The 18,491-nt window shown below is 35.2% G+C and overlaps 1 protein-coding gene across 2 annotated transcripts in view; it reads left to right on the forward strand.

The window, feature by feature from the left end:
• Nucleotides 1-18,235, forward strand: part of LOC136799354 (UDP-glucose 4-epimerase-like) — a 40,975-nt gene extending 22,740 nt beyond the window's left edge. For both annotated transcript variants that reach the window (XM_067056062.1, XM_067056063.1), the window contains exons 2-4: nt 16,220-16,373; nt 16,867-16,964; nt 17,313-18,235. In XM_067056062.1, the coding sequence (XP_066912163.1) occupies nt 16,253-16,373; nt 16,867-16,964; nt 17,313-18,137 (1,044 nt within the window). In that variant the 5' untranslated portion in view covers nt 16,220-16,252 and the 3' untranslated portion in view covers nt 18,138-18,235. The remainder of the gene's footprint in view (nt 1-16,219; nt 16,374-16,866; nt 16,965-17,312) is intronic.
• Nucleotides 18,236-18,491: the final 256 nt, after the last annotated feature.

An 18,491-nucleotide genomic window follows, 5' to 3' on the forward strand; every position in this document is an offset into this window, starting at 1 on the left:
GGTAGATAGTTTTTGAAATTTTTCTCTTATTTTCCTTCACAAAAAGTTTCTTTGTTGCTAGATATCTTTGAATCTGTACCCAATAGAACACTTAAACTAATTTTGGACATATTTTAGGGGTATTTTGTGGAAACAATAGTTTTTTGCTAAAATTGAAATTATAAGGAACTATATTCAAGATGACAACTTTCCTGTCAGTTTAAATGATAAATTTTGAGTTCTTTCAGTCCAGCCATTTTGTGCTTGTTTAAATTTCTTAGTGTTGATTTTTCCTTTACAATGATTTTATAATTTAAAGTGTATTATCATTAATGTCTAAAACACACTGAGAAGTAAGTATTGACGACAAACCAATAAAATTTACCATTAAAGATGCTACATTACTGATTTCTTGATCAACAAATAGTCATCAAATACGACAGAGATAGAATAACAGAAATTCAGATGTTATCATTTCAGCCGCGGCTTTCTTATTATACTATGGTTTCACGCTGAGCGATTGTCAAGCATAGTTACCAAGTGACATGTACGCAAATTGACCTTTTGTCCCGCTGAACAACCGCATCCTCTGTTTGTCCTGCATTTTAAAATATTCAGTACAATTACGCTCAAAGTCACACAAAAATGAAGAATCACAGCAAATAACGAGGAAGAAGATTGATTAATGCTGATTAATGATAAAAAGGGGAAAAATTAGACATGTTTTGTAATTTTTCCATCAATTCAATGTTGAAAATTTTTCTAAGGGGGCGCCGGGCTCTCTGCCTCCAAAACCCCATTAGAAATGTCTAGCTCAATTTTCGTTTCACTCTCACACCTTGTCCCGCATTCAGAATTTTGAAACTTGGCAACTATGGTCAAGTGTAAAACTACCTTAAAGGATGAAATTTTGGCGGGAAGAAAATTTGGCGGAAATGGCGGATTTGGTCAAAATCTGCCAAATAAAGTTCCCACCAAATTTAATTTTTTTCGTCATCCGCCAAATTAAATTCCCGCCAAATTTAAGTTGCTCTATTGATCCCCCCAAATTTGTGCTATTTCAGGCTTTAAAACAGATATTTCCTTTTTAAATGGCGTTTTTTTGGACAAAAATGTCCTTCATCCGCCAAATTAAATTCCCGCCAAAATTTCTTCCTTTAAGGTGCTTCGAAAAAATCTCAACAAAATGTACAAAAAGTTGTTTTTGTTAGGGAACATAAAAATTCAATATAGAGATAATAAAAGATAATAAAATGCTAAAAGAGACTGTTGTGAAATGTAAAAAGTTTAAAATGCCGTTGTAAAATGTAAAAAGTTTTTATCTTCCGGAGGGACTGCTTTAAAGCTATTAAAATAAAATCTGTTGCTATGGCGACATTTAGATTTTAATTCAGTTCTTTTGTTAATCAACTTTAAGTTCGAGTTAATCAAGTTTAAGTTAATATGGTACTTTTCAGTCAAGCATAAATTACAATTCATTTATCAAAATATATAGCAATATATAGCTCTTCTCATGAAAAAGACTTTAAAATTCGCAAAGGTTTAGCTTGGAGTGCATGCAATAAGCTGCATAGTATTTGGTCATCTTCCTTCATCGACTCTAGTCTCAAAGTTAAAATTTTCAAGTCAACTATTGAGCCAATTCTTATGTATGGTTCAGAAACCTGGTCCCTTACCAAAAAGTTTGAAAAGTAACTAGACGGTACCTATACCAGACTTTAGAGAAGGGTTAAAAATCTCTCTTGGCGTGACCATCCAACAAAACGCACCATATACGGTTCCTTGAAACCAATCTCTCTCCTCCTGAAAGCCAAGCGCGTTCAATTTGCTGGTAATTGTTTCCGTGCCTCATCTGAGGTTATTTCTTTCCTATTGCTTTGGAAACCTAAACGTGTGGCTCAGAGATCGAGAAAACTTACCTTTCCAGATGTGGTGAGCAGGGATACAGGCCTTGATCTTAGCGACCTGGGCACTGCTATGCGCAACCGCGACTCCTGGCGCCAGCGAGTGGAATCCATTGTTTCGACTGCGGTCAAGCAATGATGATAATGATATAGCAAATCAACAAGGCGGAATGATTTTAAGCATTTTTTTAGCAGGCATTGTCCATTGTGCTTTTCTTTTATGCTTTGAAATATTATTTGTTTTTCAAAATAATCTCTAATGAATAATCACTTTTAATAAAGAGATGTGTACTGGAAAGTTTTTTGTTAAATGAGTATGAGGTTGCATGGTGGCATGGTTGCTAAATGATTTCTAGCGTGTAAGATTGAAAGTCACTGTGGCTTCACAAATATATACTGGAAAGTATTTCTTTTGTATGTCCGTTTATTTTTTGTTTATTGCCGAGTTTACTTATTTGATACTCCAATAGTAGATTGGCGGCCGCCCAGGCTAAAGCTCGAAAGAGAGAGCCATTTTCCCATCGGAGATGATTGATAGTCGGTCTTTGATGCCGTACCCCCAGTCGCGTTCAACTGCCCTTGCGCTTAAACTTAAGAATATTTCGATTGGACCAGCCAATCCCCGAAAACGAGGGCTTTCTTACCAAGTCTCCCTCTGGAAAACCCTTGACAGGGTCTTGCAAAATTCCGTAATCTCTAAACCTTTCAGTTGTTGAAAATTTTCCAGATCTTTAGAGCTTTTGAGTGTCGGATGAGATTTTCTGCATCTAGTACCAGATAACCAGTTTACCTTTTCAATAACTGTTGATAGACGTGTATATTCCTTTTTAAAATTAGTTCTTACAAAGTAAACCAAGTATGGCAGAAAATAAGCATCTACTTTATGAGACTGGAATAAATAACTCTGGATAGACGGTGGTATATAAGTTCTTACAGTGAAATAGACCGATTCCGTGTGACTTTTCTAAGAAATGGCAGAAACAATAGGTACAGGATGATTTAGTAACACTTTGCTTAGCTCCAAGGCTTATAAAGTGTACCCGTTTGGACCTGCGCATAGTTTCTTGTTTGCTTTTATTTCATTGGCGAAAATTAGTCAGTTAGGAAGTAGTAGTAGTATTTATTTTTCATGATTGTAGCAGTAAATATGATACAAAGCTTTATGTTCAATGATATAATAAAAAGGAACAGGCAGCTTGCTTGAGATTTGGTTGAAGATAGTTCCTAATTGGATATTGCCAAATCAGTCTATTTATAAATAGATAATCACACAGAATCACAAAGTGCCCAAGAAAATTTGAAAAAATTCGTCATGGATGGCGGTAAATATATGAGCTTATTTTTTTTTTCTTAAGGGCTCTGACTATAGTCGGAAAATTGATTTTAGTATCTGAACATAATAGTTATATTTTAGGTTCTTTAACACTTTTAACAAAGAATCGCCTTTATAAATTGCTTTTTAATCAAATCCCTTAAGAGTAATTAAGAACTTAATTGCAAAAATGACGTTATGAACTTTAAAAAGACGTTAATAATATGTTGCATCACCTTCTTTTATAAAAAGTGCTAAGTCTTAATGGGTAATTAACCTTTTTGTTTGGAAGTTTTTTCAAACTGTCCGCAAAGATTTGACCTATATAAAATTTTTCGGAAAAATTTTCTAAATTAATGCATCAAAAGTTATGGTTGTTTTTCTATGAAAAATTGGGATGGAAAATTGGTCAAAAAGCACTATTTTCAAGATTTTGAAGCAAATAAGCTTTTAGAAAAATTTTCCGAAAAAAAATTTTAATTCGATAAAAGATACACCATCTACTGCAAAAATCTTTTCAAAATGTTTTTTCTTCGCCGAAACTAAGCTCTTCAAAGTTGAAATACTCTTCTTCGCAAAAGTCTTCATTTTCTTCTTCGTCAAATTTTTTCATTACGATTTTTCAATTTTCAGACTCACGGATAGTTGGCCTAACAGAAAATGTATAAAATGTCAAAGTTTTTTCCGCTACATCAGGCAGAAATTCATATTTTATAAGGGGCAAATATTAAAAATTCACTTTGGTCAGAGCCCTTAAGCATCTATATATTAAAACGCTAAAACGTGTGTGTTTACAACGTTCTGTAAACAGTTTTCGAAAATCTAACAAAGCTCTACAAAGCTTCTTCTTCACGGCCTTGAATCATCGTCTTTTTGCACCTCATGCAGATTTCCTACCCCTAGGAAATCTCCTACTACTAGACTTTCAATCCATAGCCCAATTTCCCTAAAGTTGTCTTATTAATGCGCAAAAGCATATTTGGGGGAAAATTGTTTAGTAATGCATTACATTGTACGGCGTTTTGGAATTCTCCAAATATTAGAATATAAAAAACGAAAGCTGGATATTGTTTGTTGAACAATTTTTGAACAATTTTGACGTCTAGGTCTGTATTTTTTGGACCTACCTCCGGGTGCCCCGGTGGAGGTCCTATGAATTAACCTCTGTCTGTTCGTCCGTTCGTTCGTTCGTTCGTCTGTTACCAGCTTTTCTCGAGATTGGCTCATTAGTTTTTTCTGATTTTTTGCACAAAGATGCAAAATGGCAATGGCCAAAATGTGACGGAGCCCGATTTTCGAAAAAAAATCATTTCCGGCCGAAAATGCCGGAAATATGCCGGAAAATCCGGTTTTTTGGCATTTTCTCAAGATTTCATCATTAGTTTTTTCTGATTTTTTGCACAAAAATGCGTGTTAGCAATGCCCAAAACTTGGCCGAGGCTGATTTTTGAGAAAAAAAATTTTCCGGCCGGAAATGCCGGAAATATGCCGGAAATCGCCGTTTTTCTGGATTTTCATTGGACTTTTTCCATATATATTGGTTGTTTTTTTCATTCAAAAACATTATTAATAGCAATGCCCACCATCAAGCATGTTTCAATTTTCAATAAAATAGATTTTTGAAGCCGGAACTTTCTAAAAATCGCCGGAACAGCCGATTTTCGCCGGAAAAACGGTATTTCTTGAATTTCTTGAGCTGTACTTTATATTCTTTCATGAAATTTTGCACAATGATGCAAAATGTCAATACCTAAATTGTGACAGAGCCCGATTTTCGAAAAAAAATTCAATTCCTGCCGAAAATGCCGGAAATATGCAGGAAAAACTGGTTTTTTTGCATTTTCTCGAGATTTTATCATTAGTTTTTTCTGATTTTTTGCTCAAAGAATCGTATTAACAATGCCCAAAACATGACCTAGTCCGACTCTTGAGAAAAATATTTTCCGGCCGAAAATGCCGGAAATATGCCGGAAATCGCCGTTTTTCTGGATTTTCATTGGACTTTTTCCATATAATTGGTTATTTTTTCATTCAAAAACATTATTAATAGCAATGCCCACCATTAAGCATGTTTCAATTTTCAATAAAATTGATTTTTGAGGCCGGAACTAATTTAAAAGTCGCCGGAACAACCTATTTTCGCCGGAAAGACAGTATTTCTTGAATTTCTCGAGCTGTACTTTATATTTGTTTATGAAATTTTGCACACTGATGCAATATGACAATACCTAAAATGTGACAGAGCCCGATTTTCGAAAAAAAAAATTTTCCGGCCGAAAATGCCGAAAATGCCGGAAATATGTCGGAAAAATCGTTTTTTTGATATTTTCTCGAATTTTCATTTTTATTTTTTTCTGATTTTTTGCAGAAAGATGCGTATTCGCAATGCTCAAAACATGGCCGAGTTGTATTTTTGAGAAAAAAATTTTTCCGGTTTAGTTTACTTATATTTCTATGCTTTCACACAAAAACATTATTCATAACAATGCTCATTATCAAGCATGATTCAATTGTCAATAAAACTGATTTTTGCGACCAGAACTTCCTATTTATTATTTCCCTACAACCCTTCCCTCTCCCCCCATCAACAATCAATGATGAATTTATTGTGTTGTGTATTTTCGCTAAACGCTATATTTTCTGACTGATTTTTTTCATTTTTCTTTTCGCATTGCTATCTAACTTTAATCATCAGGTAGGTCCATTCAGCATATTGCTTGTTACTTTTCGTTTTTCGACGTCAGTTTTATCATTTTGTTATGTTTTTGATTATACATGGTTGTCTTTAAAATTGAATATCTTGAGTTTCACAAACAAAACTTTCAACAGCGCTTACTTATATGCTAAGGATTAATTCGATGTAAAAATACGTCAAAAAATTAAGTTTAAAACATGTTTTTTTGAAAACGTTTGTCTGTAGAAGTGGAAAAAAGGTGAAACTTTTGCACAATCACTAGGAAATGAAAAAAACTGGTAGGGACAGAGCAATGTTTTTGCTATTGAAAGTTAGCCCTATTTATCAGTAATTAGATTGGCAAAGTTTCGTTTGAATTCTATAAACCGTTTAGAAGTTAGATATAATTTAGTAAACACAATTGACGTCAAAGAATCTCGCTATTTTTGGTCAGCCTAAGCTGAGCATTCAAATAGGTTAAATTCAGTTCTTCCACCATCATAAGACGGCAAAAAAAAAATCCGATTTCCCGATCTCACTTTGATTTCTAAACTTTCTTCCGATCGGATTAACTTTTTGGGTACTTTTAGCGTGCGTTGTTTTTACAGATCATAATCATAATGTGGTGTTTCAAGATGGCGGCTCAAGCGATAAGTCAGATGTGATAAGTCAGTGTTGTTGTACCAAAGTATTTCCAGTGTAAATCTGTTGCAAGCTTCAATTTCTGTCATTTATTTTTTTAACTCGGCAAATCAAACACATGATTTTCATCAAGAGGATTCTTTTTCTACATCTTTTGAAGCTTAAAGCCATTTGCTCAAGTTTTTGTTTATGTTGAATTTTCTGGTACTCTTTATTGCTTCTTTTTATTAGTTTTTGCAATAAAAACATATTTTTCTTGTTTGCCTCTAGGGGGGATTGATGGTGTTATAATTTTATTGGAATTTGATAAAGTTTACAAAAGCACAGCTACTGTCTAAATTTGATAAAGACTGGATGCAATCATGCTTTTTTGAACTTGGACGTGTTTGATAAGGCGAATCGCAAAAAATTGTTTGGTTCCTGTCATTTCTACTTTAAAAAGTGGGGGTCGTTCAGTCGGTCGGTCGAAAATATCTTTCTGTTAAGAAGCAGCTACATCTTGTTGAAAGGGAATCCGTGTGGACTGATCCGAATTAAAAAATTGAGAAACCGTGGTTAACTGGTTTTCAGTTTACTCTCGATTAGCATGCGGCTCGCTATTTCGATTTGAAAAATTATAAACACAGAGCGTGCAGAGGTTGTCAGTGGAAATCCAGCAAAGCAGCGGAAAAGCTTTCCGTCTCTCCAACTCTACCTTATGACCGTAAATCAGGGTCGGTCAGATGACGGTAACCAGATGATGACATTACATCTCCTATTATTGGACTTGCAAAATTATGACAAATGGTCTTTGGAATTTGATCAATTATATTAATATTAATATATACAGTTCTTGTTGAAATTGATCAAACTATTTTTCACGCAGTTCCGGACGCAGATTGTGTTTTTCTAACCTTTTCTATTCTAACCTCGGCGCACGTTTTGACTGAATGATGGAATGGAATGAATGGCGCTAACAGTTTATACATATTCTCTTATCAGACTTGCAGAAAGCGGACTGCAGAAAGTTATGAACAATGGTTTCTAGAATTTAATGAATTATATACCGTCAAGTTACACAACATGCACACTCTTGTCACAACTTGCACAGTCATAACAAACAGATCCATCTGGTCTTCATTTAACATTGTTATAAAGTTTTAAAAACACTGCCAGTGCTTAGCACAGAAGAGAGGACTCCCAGTTGAAATTAATTGCTACTCCGCTGCCCTGTTGAATTTATTTATTATGGTCGTGTGTTTATTCCGCCAAGGCGGTAAAGCGATCGCCCAAATTCATAGACCAATCAAAAGGGAGTTTAAAGCAAAACGGGGGAAAAATGAGCTTCCCTGCATAGTTATGAATTTTAAGTTTTGCTTTCGATTATCATTTGTGACCAGCAAAGTCTTCAAGATGGTTTTGTGCATGTTGTGTAACTTGACGGTACTAAACCACAAAATTTATTTACGCAGACTGGATGCAAATTATGTTTTTCTGACCTTGCCAAATTTTGGCTTTGACTGAATAGCAGTCAGTTTTTACATACCTCATTGGCCTTGCAGACAACTGACAAATGGTTTCTGTAATTTGACCAAGTCTACCAAAATACAGTTCCTGTTGAAATGTTATAAATATGAACTACGTTTTGCAAAGCTTTTGATGTAAATTGTGTTTTTCTGGAGTTTGCGCTTTGTGACTTAAAGTTTGTAGCTTGTTAGTTTAAAGTGTTATTGGAGTTGGAACAAAAAGTACAGTTTCTATGTATATTTGATGGATATCTTTATTTTGGTTCTGACGTTTTGGCAATTTTCTTATTTATTTCTAGATAACTCTTTGGTCAGATATGGATATTGTCTACATCCAACAGAAAAAATGTATCATAACTGACTGGAATGAAATTAACAAAAAGTTTAATTACACTATGTTTCTCTTTTATTTTATAGTAATGAACTATTATAGCTTAATTGTTTGATGTCATAGAAACAGTGCTACAATGCTAAAGAGAAGTATACTTTGATCTTCTCGTGGGGGGGGGGAGTTGGAGGAGCTCTCAGGCTTGTTTTAAATAATTTTAAATCAAGTTATCAAATGTTTCACATTTTTTGTACATTACAGTATTCAACATTTTTAGTCTACTCTGTTTCAGTACATCTCTTACATCTGTTAACCGACTTAAGCTATCTAGCTAAGCTCTATTGGCTGACCTTCCAGCCTCGGTTGGTTTATTGAATTCTGGTCCGTAAAATAGACACCTACAAGAAAATTTCGGACAGCAAACAAGTAAATTCGGAAACTTCAGACATAGTGCTACATGATGATATATGTTTGCACGTGCCTCTACGACTGTCATAGTTTACCCCCCCCAGCTCCCGGACTTAAGGGGTGCTCTACGAAAACCTGTTTTAAGGCCTTTTCTAAATCTTGGATGCCGGTCTATGAAGCTTCTGTGTGTGAACTCTCTGTATTGAGGATAACCTGTGAAGAGAGAAAAGTAGAGAAACCAAAGGTAGATGAATAATGTGCTTTTCAAGTGTGACTTCTGGTTTGATTTACTTTTTCTTGTGATAATTAAGCATAGTGCATCAAGATAAAACCAAACAGAAAAGTATTTTCGAAATCAGGCTGGCTCTCCACACACATCATTTTGACGTTTGTGGAGACCAAATACCACCTTGGGGTAAAACATGCCTAGAAGTACCAATTAAGGGGATGGTGTATCCTTGCAGATGATAAGTTTACATCCACCAATTCAGAAAGTGAGCTAGAGGATAATTATACCCAAAGACATGATAAAAATACCAGACAGTCAGATGTCCTTGAAAAATAGACAGTTTCTTATTGGCGTAATCTTCAAGATTTTCTGTAATGCAAAAAGTTGTTCAGTTTCAAATTGCGCATCCATTTATATATGCCTTTGTTTGGGCAAAAAGGTTTAAGCGCCTCGTGGCTGGGAGCGCCATTGGAGGGGAGGGGCCTGGGGAGACCTTATGTGCTTTCGCCTTTTTTTATATTCCATCATTTTACATAGTTTGGCCACTTTTTGAAAGGTTTCAAGAGAATACAATCATTTTTAACACTCCCCCTACGTAATGATAGCATGATAGCATGAATGTTAGAATGTTATTCTGGCGTGACTCCTCCTTAATCCAATACAATGCTTTGGATTATATTTTAAGGGCAGAAAGTTTCCCGAAGTCGAAAAGTCGCGAAATTTAGCGAAAATTTAGCGAATTATGGTTTTAGCCGAAATTTCACAGATAGAACTTTCACGAATTCATAAAATTAAAATTATGTAAAAATATAAATAAAATTTACCTTTTTTGTTAACAAAAACTCATAAAACACGCAAAAATTTAGCAAGCAGTGCAAAACTGAGTAGAAAAGTTTATTTTTCGCGTTTTTTCAGGTTTATAATTTCTTACCTGGCAGAAACTTTCGCGAAAAAGGATCAAAATCGCGAAAAAGTCGAAAGTTTCTGCCCGCGAAAATAGTATATTTATTCTTACATTTTAACACGAAGTTACGATGAAAACTAACCCAACTATGTTCCAATGCAATTAGACACCCTTTTTAAAATTTGACATGTAGAACACTATTATTTGAAAAATGAAATCAAGTATTAGAATTGATATGGGTTCCAATTATTCATTGCTGAATTCAAACCAAAATGTAGCCACTTAGATTCGCACTTTTACCAAAGCTTATATACATTAATCACTTTGATACCAATGTTAAGAACAATTTTCATGAAAGTTTTTTAAATTTCATAATAACTCGTAAATGTTTAGAGGGGGGGGGGCGAATAAGGCCTGGCGAAACTTTTTTATGGCTAAAAAAACTGTAACACCATACTGTAAGTAAAAGTCGAATTCAACAAAAATTATTTTTTTATCATTGGATGGAACAAGTTAAAAAGTATAACTACAACAATTAAACTTGTAACGAAACGATATGGCCATTCAAATTTCAACCTAAGGCATTGGATAAAATAAAGTTATGCAATCGCTTTGATAGCTCTAGTAATTTTCCGATTATTTTGAATCAAAATTAGAATTAAATTTGGTGAGCCTCAAATTGTTCTGAATCGGTTCTTATTTATGGGGAAGAGCACAGGCTTCTTTCTTGATTTAAATTTACTTTTATATTTTATTCATAGAATTATATTTCACAACAGGTCTATCGACCTCTACGAAATAATTTTAGAATTTACAATATATTTTCTAATCTTCATCTGTCGTCCGGTCGTCAGATTAATGCTAGGGTTCCTCAAGGCTCAATTCTAGGTCCTTTGTTCTTTTTTATTTACATCAATGATCTCCCAGTTAATCTTGAGTCCAAGCCTAAAATCTTAGCTGATGATACCTCATTATTTTCCCTAGTCTTGGATCAACTTTAGAGTCTTGAGGCACTGAATAGAGATCTTGCCAGGATAAGTGAGTGGGCTCGTCAATGGAAGATGTCTTTTAACCCTGACCCAACAAAACAAGCTGTAGAAGTCTATTTCAGTTGTAGATTCAACCGTGCTAATGCTCCTGTGATCTCTTTCAATAACAATGATAGTGGGGTTGTCTAGCATAATTTAAGGGAAAAAAATAAGATCCAGCTGAAATTTTCTCCAGACCTTCTCTATAGGATGGTTATGCCTCAGGAAAAATTCCCCTAAAATCCCACTGGTGGAACATCCTTTTTTTGGGACATTTCTTTTTTCCCCAGGCAAAACCCTAAGGGCAAATTTTTTTGAAAATTTCAAACTCATTTTCAGACATTATCAAGTATACCATTCGAAAGCTCTCGAAAAACTATATAGAAGACTTTTAAACGGGTATAGCCGATTTCATTACCTAAGTCAAGATAATTCACGCAGAAGATGCTATATATGGTCAATTTTAGACCAAAATAACCAAAATGTGGCGAAAAGTGGAACTTGCGCATGAAATATCTCGAGTTAGCTAAGGAAATCGGCTATACCCGTTTAAAAGTCTTCTATATAACTTTTCGAGAGCTTTCGAATGGTATACTTGATAATGTCTAAAAATGAGTTTGAAATTTTCAAAAAATTTCGCCCTTAGGATTTTGCCTGGGGAAAAAAGAAATGTCCCAAAAAAAGGATGTTCCACCAGTGGGATTTTAGGGGAATTTTTCCTGAGGCATAACCATCCTATAGAGAAGGTCTGGAGAAAGTTTCAGCTGGATCTTATTCTTTTCCTACAAACAGCCTGTATTTTTGTAACACGACCACACTATGACATAAATGCCAGTGAGCACCAAAAACATCTTGGTCTTATCCTGGATTCAAAACTTTCTTTTAATCGCCATCTTGATGAGAAGATCAAAAAGGCCAATAAAGTTATTGGCCTCATTAACAGACTTCGCAAACATGTACCTAGGAAATCTCTGCTAACTATTCTCAACTTCAGTTGAGCTAGAATCTGAGAATGTGTGTCTGTGTGTGTCTGTGTGTGTGTGTGTAAGTCCCAGAACTTTGGGGCAGCCTGGAGACTTCAAAAATTGTTCGATTTGGCTGAAATTTGGCACACTTGTTCCTTGGAGGATTATCTGGGGGTGTTTTTTTCATTTTTCAAAAATTTTGATTTTTGGGGCCTGGGGACGAGTTTTTCGCCAAAACGAGGCTAAAACTTTGGGGCAGCCTGGAGACTTCAAAAATTATTCGATTTGGCTGAAATTTTGCACACTTGTTCCTTGGGTGAATATCTGGGGGTGTTTTTTTCATTTTTTGAAAATTTTGATTTTTGGGGCCTGGGCAAGAGTTTTTCGCCAAAACGAGGCTAAAACTTTGGGGCAGCCTGGAGACTTTAAAAATTGTTCGATTTGGCTGAAATTTTGCACACTTGTTCCTTGGGTGAATATCTGGGGGTGCTTTTTGGTTTTTTCAAAAATTTTGGTTTTTGGGGCCTGGGAACGAGTTTTTTTGTCAAACGAGGCTAAAGCTTTGGAGCAGTCTACAGGCCTCCAAAATGATCGGATTTGGTTGAGATTTGGCACACTTGTTCATTGGGTGAATATCTGGGGGTCTACAATTGGGCCTATGAATGATTTGAAGCCACTGAAGTTGAGCCCAGTGCGTTGCGCACGTTCGACTATTTATAGATCTTTCATTAGACCTCATCTTGACTACGGTGAGATCGTATATGACCGTTCAGGTAATGCCTCTTTTGTGCAGAAGCTGGAAACCATTCAATACAATGCCTGTTTAGCCATCACAGGCTGTTTTTGTGGAACGTCTCAGGATAAAATATACTCTGAGCTTGGTCTTGAAAGCCTTGCTGACAGGCGTTTTGCAAGAAGAATGGTGTTCTTCTATAAAATTATAAACAACTTAACTCCATCTTATTTGCGTAACTACCTGCCAGCAAGGCTTACAGCGCCCATAGCTCTGAGAACAAGAATTCCTATTTATCCTCTTAATATACGGACTGAACGTTTTCGAAACACTTTCTTTCCCTACTGCATATCTCAGTGGAATATCCTGGACGATGATATAAGAAATCTACCTTCCATTAAAACCTTTAAGAAAGCTATTTATAAATTCTTGAGACCGAACCAGTGTCATGTTTTTGATGTCCCTGATAATCAAGGTGTTGTCCTTCTCAATAGGCTTCGTATTGGATTCAGTCATCTCAATGAGCACAAGTTTAGGCACGGTTTTCGTGATACTTTAGACCCTTTCTGTGGTTGTCGGACAAACTCTGTGGAAAATTCACAACACTTTATCTTGCATTGCTCTATATATTCCCATTAAAGACAATCTCTATTCGACAAGCTTCATACCTTAGACATAAATTTTTTCCCACTTAAACCCTCTAAATTTTTTCGGCTTTTATTATATGGTGATGAAAGCCTAACTTCACTTCTAAACCAAGCAATTCTTTGTTCTTTGGTTACTTTTATGCATGAAACCGGTAGGTTCAGTGGGGCACTATTTTAAACTGTTTTAATCTCAAACAATCATAGCTCACCTTTTTTATCTATTCTTAATGTGTTTTTTTTTATATTAATTTTATAAACAAAACTTTTTTTCTTTCATATAGCCTTGTACCTCTGGCGATATCCCTTATGGTGCCTAGCGGGGGGATAAGGCTATTATTTTTTGTCAGTAGTATTTCGTCTTATTTGTTCGTTAGTGTACCGTGTTACCTATATTATAAAGAGAAAAAAAAGAAAAAAAAAGTCGTCAGAAGACATGGACAGACTAGACGTTGTTTTAATCTTTGTCCTAGGTTTTCGATATATAGGTTTCTTGGGACAGATTGAGGGTAAAGAGGGCCGATTGAAAACAAATAGAACAGAATATGGTTAAAACTTGAATAATAAAATAAACTCATTCGGAATGTTTTCATTCGTTTATTTTTAAATTATTCATGTTTGGAGAATATTTTAATTGATTAAAGTATGTATCATCAGAAATATGAGTGTGACAAACTTTTAAAGTAAGGAGTTGTTGTTAATGTCCCTGATATACTGATGTAACGTTACTTCCTCCTGTCATTAGTGGTTAATTATGTCAGATTAAAATAAACAGAGTTGTAGAAAAATTTTTGAAATGATTACTCTTCATAGCATTATTTGTTATGTCTTGTCGTTACAGAGTCGACCTTAGCTTCTCTCTTTGTATTTTTGTTTTAAATTGTTTGTTTGTAAGAAAAGTGTACTAAAAATTAGATAGAGAGTTACAGGCTTTTGAAACTCAAAATTCTGTCAGATAGAGTACAATTGATGTTGATGTCAAATTTTTTCTAAAACGTAACAGATTTCAAATCATGAAGAACGGTGAAGAAGATAGTGCTCAATAACAAGTAAAGCTAAATCAGTTCATATATTTCTCTTCAAAAATTAAAAACAAACATTACACTGTGTTTCACGCACAAGGTGATCATCAGATGTGGTTAAAAAATTTTTCTACGAACAAATTCTACTTGTGGAAATCGAAATACCTAGTCCCATAAGGGAATATCTAAATAAAGCGCTAAAATATAAAACATAATAGAATAGTGATTACATAATGTACATGATTAAAAAGCTGAAAAAGTGCAAATAAAAGCTATTTGTCCGGAGGGACTGATTTATAGTTCTTTAGAATGAATCTGTTTGTATGCCTGCATTTAGATACTAATTCAGTTTTTTTGTTCACTAGTTTGCGTTTGGAAGTGATAATGTCGAATTTTTCTGCCAAACAAAGGTTGCACGTTTTTGTTCCATTTTTGTATGATGCAGCTTGATCAATAATTTCCCAGGAGAGAATTGGGTCAGTGACGCCTGATCTTTTCAAATCCCAATAGTGGTTTGTGAGCTTGGTGTGGCTTGTAGCATCTTCGTGTCTCAGTGTGTATTTGTGTGTGTTCCAACGATCCTTGAACGTGTTGCCAGTGAGACCAATGTAAAATTTGCCTGGGTCGTTGATAGTTGATTTGATGTGACATTGGTAGATGACGTTTTTTCAAGGCAATTTCCTTGAAGTGGACAGATATTATTCTTACGACAGTTACACGCTGGGTCGTTAGATGTTGGATTTTGATTGTTTGAAAGCACTTTCTTATTATGTGAAGAAATTATTCTTGAAATGTTTGGTAGACAACTATAACTAACTTTCAAAGTGTTTCTGTTCAAGATTTTTCGAAATTTGTGGTTTTTTGGGAAATTCTAACAAGATTTCAAACGTAACAGATTTCAAATGAATTCAAACTTGAAATGGCCATATCTTTTTCTCTGTTCGAGTACAAGACTTGTTATGATACATGTTTCTATTCAGATTTTCATGACCTATCCTATCAATCTATTCCCTCGAATTTCACTTAAGTTACAAAACGTAAATTTTTTACTTATTTTAGGGGTAACGAGTTTCACCCGTAACGTCATTCTACTGAAAAGTAAATAATGAAAAGTGATGTATCTTGTTAAGTAACTTAAATCAGAAACGAAGATTTTTCTTATCCTCTGATCATGAAAAATTGTTTGAATGTCAAATTGTCGCTGGGATTTTCCCTGTTGACTTTAATCTTAACGGGTCTCTCATGTGTCAATAAGGTCACCACCATGATACATATAAACATTCTTATGAAAGGTGCTGCGTTGGCTTTGTGGAGGACGCCGCTATTATCTTCTGAAACATCCTGCTGGTTTAAGATGACTACTACGATATTCTTTACTAATTAATATTAATTTTGTTCAAAGCAAGAGATTAACATAAGATTTACGTCTTTTCATTTCACATTTCGAAAGTTTGTTTAACTTCGACCTGTCGTCTCATATTTATTCTTTGTTCATAATAGGTTGGATGATAAAATATGAATTTCATTAACAGTTTGATTCAAATTTTTGTTGCTATGACAACTCTGTTATCGTCTCCGGATGAAGAGAAACATGTTTCGTGGCACTCAGTCTGTCTGTTCGTACGAGAAAAAGTATTCAGGAAAAAAGAAGTGGCTGAGCATGATCTCTCTCTCTCTTCTTGCGCAACTGTGCGGTTTTATGATAAAAACCAGTTTATTTTGGTTTGAAAGTACATACGGTGTTTGATGAAATTCGTTTAACAAATTGTAAGCTTACTTATGAAATCAGTAGTTACGCAAAACTTTTAAGGTTTGGTACTTGCGTTAGTTATACTTGATGGAAAAGTGTTTGATGAACATTTTCTGTTATGATTTATAAGCTTGACGATGGTGATAACACTGAAATATATTGCTTGATTGGTTTTAATTTTCTCGTTTCTAGCTCAAAATAAAAAAAGGGAGAAAAAGAAAGAAGATGACGATCACAGTGTTAGTGACAGGTGGAGCAGGGTTCATTGGAAGTCACTGTGTTGTGGAACTGGTCAAAGAAGGTTTCGAATGCATCGTTCTCGATAACTTCTCAAATTCACACCCAGGTAAGCTTGTTGTTCCTTGCACACTTTTGAAATATATTATGCTTTCGGCAACCGGCAAGTTCAAAACAGTAGTCCATTATGTGTCGTTTCTTAGGGGTTTTTTCCGAGTTTTTAAAGTAGAAGGCTTGATTGTAACATATGGAAAGCCTCTGAAAGCCTTAATTTTTTTTTAATATTTGGCTATATAGTTTGTTTAACTCCTTTTTGATTCATTCGACTTGTCGCAATTCATCCTTCCTTTTTTTATCGCCTTATTTTATACCTCTGCTCCAGTTTTGACCGAGATTAAAATCGAAGTCACATGTTGAAAGCATGGAAAGACATTCAGTATTTTGATAAAAATCTATTTCCTGATCTGATTGCATAATCACTTTGTTGTTTTAATGCAACGATTCTAATTGTATTTCCTTTTACTTCCTTGTCTCTATGTTTGATGCACTTTTACTGCGTAATATTCCGTACGGATAGTTTATAATGTTTGCCTTCATTTTAGAATGCTTGGAACGTGTAGAGAAAATCGTTGGCAAGAAAATACAATATTACAAATGTGATATTTTGGATCCAGCTGGCATGGACAAAATCTTTACCAGCGTAAGTCTCCGCCAATCGAGCAATCGTATTCCGCCCATGTTTCAGTAATCCAACTTTAAAAGCTCACATGCATTGATATGCGATATAAAATACTTTTAAAACTCAGCAAAGCATGAGGTTCATTAAGTAACAAGTGAAGATTTTAAAAATAGAAGACTTATATGAATTTAACTCATTTATTGGGTTGGAATTCCGAATGTAAATTTGAGAAAATTCCGAACAAATTTCAAAATAAGCTCTTTTAATCTCGTCAAAGTAACCCATAATCAAGCTGTGTTCTCTTTCCAAGCAAATGCTTTACTTGTAGTGTAAAAAACGTGTATCTTTGTGATGCCCTTTTATTTTCAGCATAATATCGAAGCAGTCGTTCACTTGGCTGGATTGAAAGCGGTCGGAGAGTCTTGCAAAATCCCGTTGAATTATTACCATAACAACGTGACCGGAAGTATTTGTTTATTGCAAGCTATGGAGCGCCACAATGTGAAAAATTTTGTGTTCTCCTCATCAGCGACAGTGTATGGAGATCCTCAGTACCTTCCTCTGGACGAGAAACATCCCACTGGTGGTTGCTCAAACCCCTATGGAAGCACCAAACTCGTCATTGAGATGATTCTCAAAGATCACGTCAAAGCCTATCAAGATTTCGGTGTCATTAGCCTGCGTTATTTCAACCCCGTCGGCGCTCACGACTCTGGGCTGATCGGTGAAGATCCTCAAGGAATACCAAACAACTTGATGCCGTTCATCACTCAAGTAGCGATCGGTCGTCGCGAGCAACTCAATGTTTTTGGAAATGATTACGACACCCCAGACGGTACCGGTGTCCGGGATTACATTCATGTCGTTGACTTAGCTATCGGACATGCTTTTGCTTTAAAGAAGCTAATGGAAGGGTACACCGGTTTCCAACCGTACAACCTGGGCACAGGGAACGGTAATTCAGTCCTTCAAGTGATTGATGCAATGCAAAAAGCAGTTGGGAAAGAAATTCCTCATAAAATAGCGCCTCGAAGACCAGGAGATATTGCGTCATGTTATAGTGACGTTTCGCTAGTGCATAAAGAGTTAGGATGGAAAGCCGAACGAGGACTTGATAGCATGTGTGGAGACTCGTGGCGTTTCCAAGAAACCAACCCTTATGGCTATAAGCCACCTCAACAAAATGGTCATTAAATGATCTACTCGTATTTATAGTATTATATTATAATTGCATATTTATTTGAGAAGAGTGTAAAATATAGATAGTAAGTAGTATATAGGAGATTTTAAGAAACGAGTAATCAATAAGGATCTTATTACAGGAATATAGCTGTGCGCAGTATTAAGCGGGTCATTCGCTCCGTTGCTCCATCCAAACACTGTTGGTTGTTTCAACATGTCGGACTTGAGTCTGCTTGAGTTGAAAAAAATGTTCTGTTTTGTATTTTATATTATTTTTGGACTAGAAACACAGTAAGGATACTTTAGGCGTACAAACTTTCGCGAGCAGAAACATTCGCGAGGTAAAAAAATCGCAAAATTTGCGAC

Source organism: Clytia hemisphaerica, unplaced genomic scaffold (assembly GCF_902728285.1).
Source record: "Clytia hemisphaerica strain Z4C2 unplaced genomic scaffold, Clytia hemisphaerica genome assembly, whole genome shotgun sequence".
NCBI lineage: Eukaryota > Metazoa > Cnidaria > Hydrozoa > Leptothecata > Clytiidae > Clytia > Clytia hemisphaerica.